The sequence below is a fragment of the Coregonus lavaretus genome (genome assembly GCF_964263955.1).
Source record: "Coregonus lavaretus genome assembly, contig: HAP1_SCAFFOLD_475, whole genome shotgun sequence".
NCBI lineage: Eukaryota > Metazoa > Chordata > Actinopteri > Salmoniformes > Salmonidae > Coregonus > Coregonus lavaretus.
The window spans coordinates 1-6108 of NW_028157483.1; the positions used below are offsets into that span (position 1 = coordinate 1).

Below are 6108 nucleotides of genomic sequence, written 5' to 3' on the forward strand. Positions count from 1 at the left end.
TAAGAATGTTTGTCCATGTGTATGTCCAGTGTGTGTGTTTCCAGTGCGTGTGGGTCCAGTGTGTGTGTGTGTGGGTCCAGTGTGTGTGTGTCCAGTGTATGTTTCCTTTTTGTGTGTGTGTGTGTCCAGTGTGTGTGTGTGTGTCCAGTGTGTGTGTCTGTGTCCAGTGTGTCTGTGTCCAGTGTGTGCGTGTGTGTCCAGTGTTTGTGTGTGTGTTTTTGTGTGTTTGTCCAGTGTGTGTGTGTGTGTGTGTGTGTGTGTGTGTGTGTGTGTGTGTGTGTGTGTGTGTGTGTGTGTGTGTGTGTGTGTCCAGTGTGTGTGTGTGTCCAGTTTGTGTGTGTGTGTCCAGTGTTTGTGTGTGTGCGTGTCCAGTGTGTGTGTGTGTTTGTGTCCAGTGTGTGTGTGTGTGTGTGTGTGTGTGGGTCCAATGTGTGTGTGTGTCCAGTATGTGTACACATATTGGACACATACACACACACACACTGGACCCCCACACACACTGGACACACACACAAAAACACACACACACACAAACACACACACACACTGGACACACACACACACTGGACACACACACACACACACTGGACACACACACACACTGGACACACACACACACACACACACTACACACACACACACACACAGTCTTTATATAACTTAGTCCAAGTGGTGGTCAGAATGTTTGTCTTAACTAGTCTGATAACTCCAACATGTCTGATATGAACATTGACATAAACCCTCTACATACTTGAGTTTCTCCAGTCTGCAGTGTGGATCCTCCAGTCCAGCAGAGAGCAGTCTGACTCCTGAGTCTCCTGGGTGATTGTAGCTCAGGTCCAGCTCTCTCAGGTGTGAGGGGTTTGACTTCAGAGCTGAGACCAGAGAAGCACAGCCTTCCTCTGTGACTAGACAGCCTGACAGCCTGCAAAGAGTCAAATCATATTAAAACCACACTGCTATTCTTTGATGGTGAAAATAGTGGCAGTATATTTTTTCTACATATTAAGATATATCAGTGTCCTGAAACCTGCCATATCTATTCATAAATGAATGTATCATTATTAGAAATTACAAATTATCAAAGTATTGCTTGTAGATAGAAAAATGCATATTACAAATATTTGAGTAGACTGACCAGAGCAGTTTAAAACGCAGTATCAGTCAAAAGACAGACAGTGAGGTATCAGATTTAGATTGTATTGAGTATACAGTCCACACCATATCTAGTTTGACAGTGAAGCTAACATTTTAAATGTGGCTCTATACTCCAACATTTTGGATTTGAGATTTGAGATCAAATGTTTCATATGAGGTGACAGTATATAATGTCACCTTTTATTTGAGGGTATTTTAATACATATCTGTTTCACCGTTTAGAAATGAAAGCACTTAATGGATCTATTCCCCCCATTTGACGAAGTCAAACGTATTCTGACCATTTGACTTACAGTGTATTAAAGTAGTCAAAAGTTGAGTATTTGGTTGTAAACTCATTGGTTGCATTTGCAGTTTGTTTTGGTTGTGTTTTGGGTTATGTTTTGCCCAATAGTAACTGAATGGTGGATGATGACTGGAGTAATTGTCTGTCTAAGAGAGTAGATAACAGGTTTCTAAACACTACTAAATGAATCCTGATGATGCCATGATTAAGAAAAATCATGAATGAATCATGAATAATAATGAGTGAGAAAGTTACAGAGGCTACAACAAAACATGCTAACCTCTCACCATTACCAATAACAGAGGGGGTATGATCCTTGTTCCTCTGTAACTTTCTCATTCATCATCATTCACGATTCATTCATGATTATTCATAATCATGGTAGCATCCACATGAATGTAGAAGTGTTCAGAAACATCTTCTATTCTTACTGACAATACAAGTGAAGTGACTCCAAAATGACAGGACATTATTCACCATTCAGTTTCTATTGGGAAAAACATCATCCAAAACACAACCAAGACAAACTGCAAATGTATTCAACAAGTTTGTAGAATCACAAGCTTGATGTAACCACTGCAGGCAGAGTATATTGGACCAAACACTAAACTTTGGACTAAATTAATTTGTCCAAATAATGAAATACTTTTTCAAATGGGAGAACTAGATGCATTAAGTGCTTTCATTTCTAAACGGTAAAATATATATGAATATCCTCAAATAAAAGGTGACATTACATACTGTTGCCTAATATGAAATATTCTATCTCAAATCTAAATTGCTGGAACATAGCACCAAATGTAAAACTGTAAGCTTCACTGTCCAAACACATATGGTGTGGACTATGTGTGCCTGGTAAACACATGTGGATCTGGTGAACAGTTATCACTTGTTGACCAACTACAGGAATACTGACCTCAGAGTCTCCAGTTTACAGTGGGGATTCCCCAGTCCAGCAGAGATCAGCTTCACTCCTGAATCCTTCAGGTCATTGTTACTCAGATCCAGCTCTCTCAGGTGTGAGGGGTTTGACTTCAGAGCTGAGACCAGAGAAGCACAGCCTTCCTCTGTGACTCCACAGCCTGACAGCCTGACAAAGAGATCATCATGATTTCACAAACACACTTAATTTAACACCAGTAGTGTAGTAGGACAATGGCAGATGCATTTGGTTTATTCTCTCAAACAACATATAGATTCATCTTCCGTCTCCTAGAATGGTATGGTCATATTGTTATACTAATATGAACATCAATGCATTGATTCAGTAAGTTTTTCAATGTAATATTATATATTATATACATATTATAATACATATATTTCTCTAAACTGAATATTTCTTCCTGATGATTAGTACTTAAATGTCATTTTATGTACTCACAGAGCAGCTCTGGAGGCTTTGACCACTGGCAGCAGCCTCAGAAGACCTTCCTCTGATCTGGAGTATTTTTTCAGGTCAAACACATCTAGCTCCTTTTCTGAAGTCAGCAACACAAAGACCAGAGCTGACCACTGTGCAGGTGACAGTTCTTCTTCTGAGAGACTTCCTGATCTCAGGTAGCTTTGGATCTCCTCCACTAGAGAATGGTCATTCAGTTCATTCAGACAGTGGAACAGATTGATGCACCTCTCTGGAGAGGGATTCTCCCTGATCTTCTCCTTGATGTACTTGACTGTTTCTTCATGGCTCTGTGAGCTGCTTCTTGTCTTTGTCAGTAGACCTCGTAAGTGCTTCTGATTGGACTCCAGTGAGAGGCCCAGAAGGAAGCGGAGGAAAAGGTCCAGGTTTCCCGTCTCACTTTGTAAGGCTTTATCCACAGCACTTTTGTAGAAGGTAACTTTACGCTTGTGTCTGATCCTCACAGAAAAGTTCCTGGATGTTGATTGAGGTTCATCCATTAGATTCTCATTGTTGTTGATGAATGAGAGGAACACATATACAGCAGCCAGAAACTCCTGAATGCTCAGATGCACGAAGCAGTACACCTTGTCCTGGTACAGCACACATTCCTCTTTAAAGAGCTGTGTGCACAATCCTGAGTACACTGAGGCTTCATTGACATCAATGCCAGCCTCTTTTAGGTCTTCTTCATAGAAAATCAGATTGCCATTCACAAGCTGTTGAAAAGCCAATTTTCCCAGTGACAGAATGCTCTCTTTATTCCAGTGTGGACCTGTCTCTTCTTTCCCAAGATACTTTTCATTCTTCTGTTTGGTATGAAACTCCACAATGTGTGTGTACATCTCAGTCAGAGTCTTGGGCATCTCTTCTCTCTTTGTTTCAGCATGTGTTCAAGGACTATTGCAGAAATCCAACAGAAGACTGAAATGTGGCACATGATGTGGAGGCTCCTTGATGTCTTTATGTGTGAGATGATTCTATTGGCCAGGTCCTCATCACTGAATCTCTTCCTGAAGTACTCCTCCTTCTGTGGGTCATTAAACCCTCGTATCTCTGTCACCTGGTCAACACACACTGAAGGGATCTTATTGGCTGCTGCAGGTCGGGTAGTTACCCAGAGCAGAGCAGAGGGAAGCAGATTTCCCTTGATGAGATTTGTCAGCAGAACATCCACTGAGGTTGACTTTGTGACGTCACAACAGATCTTGTTCTTCTGGAAGTCTAGGGGCAGTCGGCACTCATCCAGACCATCAAAGATTAACAGAACTTTGTACTTGTCGTAGTTGGAGATTCTTGATTCTTTGGTTTCCATTGAGAAGTGATTGAGAAGTTCAATCAAAGTGTGTTTTTCACCTTTCATCAAATTCAGCTCCCGAAAAGGGAATGAAAACACAAATTGGACATCCTGATTTGCTTTTCCTTCAGCCCAGTCCAGAATGAACTTCTGCACAGAGACTGTTTTTCCAATGCCAGCGACTCCCTTTGTCAGCACAGTTCTGATAAGTTTGTCTTGTCCAGTTAAGGGTTTGAAGATGTCGTTACATTTGACTGCAGTCTCTGGTCTTGCTTGTTTCCTGGTTGTTGTCTCAATCTGTCTCAGCTCATGTTCATTATTGACCTCTCCTGTTCCACCCTCTGTGATGTAGAGCTCTGTGTAGATCTTATTGAGAAGTGTTGGGTTTCCTTGTTTACCAATCCCCTCAAATACACACTGAACCTTCTTCTTTAGATTAGATTTGAGTTCACGTTGAAGAATCACAGCAAGCTCATCTGAATCTAGAAATAACACAGAGCATATTAATATTACGTCTGTTTTAATGCCTACAGTATTCTAGGACTGTTATAACATTTTAAATTATAATACTTTATTCTCTTAACTGACTGTATAAATGTTTTCATAATGCATTACAGACTGGTGTGACTGATTATATTATTATTGGTATTCTCTCTCTCTCTCTCTCTCTCTCTCTTTCTCTCTCTCTCTCTCTCTCTCTCTCTCTTTCTCTCTCTCTCTCAACACAACACAACACAACACATCCCTGCTGCTCCTTGATGAGGTCACTAGGTGTTGTGTTAAGGCTGCTACAATATCATTGAGTTACACAGCTACTTTAGCTGTACTTTAGCTACAGCTTTTAAATGTTCTAAAACAGCATTCAACATGAGGCAGACAGCTCTTACTTTTCTCCAGTGTGTCAGCAAGCTCCTTCTGGTTCATTTTCCTCAGGACGTGCAGTGTGATCTTCAGAGCCCCCTCTCTGGCACTGCTCTCCTGCTTCTCATCTTTAGCGTCCACCACTTCCTTATCCTGCTTCTGACTCTCAAAGCCTTCTGGGAGTTCTGGACTAAGAATCCTCTTGAACATCTTCAGCTCGTTCTTCACAAATGTCATAATATTCTCTTCAAGCAACTGAAATAAATCAAGTAAATAAGTTATGCAAGAGACTAAATGCTTTCTCATTAACACATGAATGAATGATTGACAGGTCAACTTTACTTGAGGTAAACAAAAACAAATGTACATAACAGGACCACATACACTGAATATGGAGGCCAGGTCTGTTTGATGACTCTGGGAAGACTGACCACTGATAATCTCTGACTCTGATCTCTCCTGTTGGTGTCTGTGGACAAAACATGAGATTACATTTCCTCATCCAGGGAGTACACACACACACACACACACACACACACACACACACACACACACACACACACAGGGAATGTTGTGTTAGTTTTAATATTGTTTCAGGACTATGAAAATGGAAAAAAGGATTAGCCTATGGATTATGAAAACAACAAAAATAAATGGGAAAATGGGAGAGGAGAAATGACTAGAGACAGTGTTGTTTAACTCACTGACCAAGACCCATGAGTTCTTCTTACCTTTGTTCACTAGAAGAGTCTCCCTCTCTAAACTGTTCAGGTTGAACCATAGACTGGTCACTCTTCATGGACACACAGCTGGGTACAGGGGAGGCTGGTCTCTCCTGCTTGATTGGGCTTCAACACAACAGAGACAAACATTACGTCTCTCATCTACTCTGAGCTCAGATGGGGAAACAAGAGTTTCATTCCAAAACGCTATATATCCATTTTCAGAAATGTTCTTAAATTAGCTTCTATTGTTTAAAGAAATTATGAAAGAGATTGGTGTGTTTTTTCTCTATCTAATCATGGTATGGGGTTGTTCAATGAAAGACATGAATTTGTTTAAAATCTATCACTTGATGGTTTCATTTCAGAGACAAATATATTTATT

The 6108-nt window shown here is 40.6% G+C and overlaps 1 protein-coding gene across 1 annotated transcript; it reads right to left on the bottom strand.

Annotated features, from left to right (window-relative positions):
* Positions 1–3303: 3303 nt before the first annotated feature.
* On the bottom strand, positions 3304–5460 carry LOC311125392 (uncharacterized protein; the record flags this gene model as incomplete). Its single annotated transcript, XM_084199438.1, has 4 exons — positions 5386–5460; positions 5028–5256; positions 4539–4622; positions 3304–3317 (listed from the first exon to the last, which is right to left on the bottom strand). The coding sequence occupies exons 2-4, from the start codon at positions 5236–5238 to the stop codon at positions 3304–3306; spliced, it is 309 nt and encodes a 102-aa protein (XP_084055564.1). The 5' UTR covers positions 5239–5256; positions 5386–5460.
* Between the last annotated feature and the right edge of the window lie 648 nt (positions 5461–6108).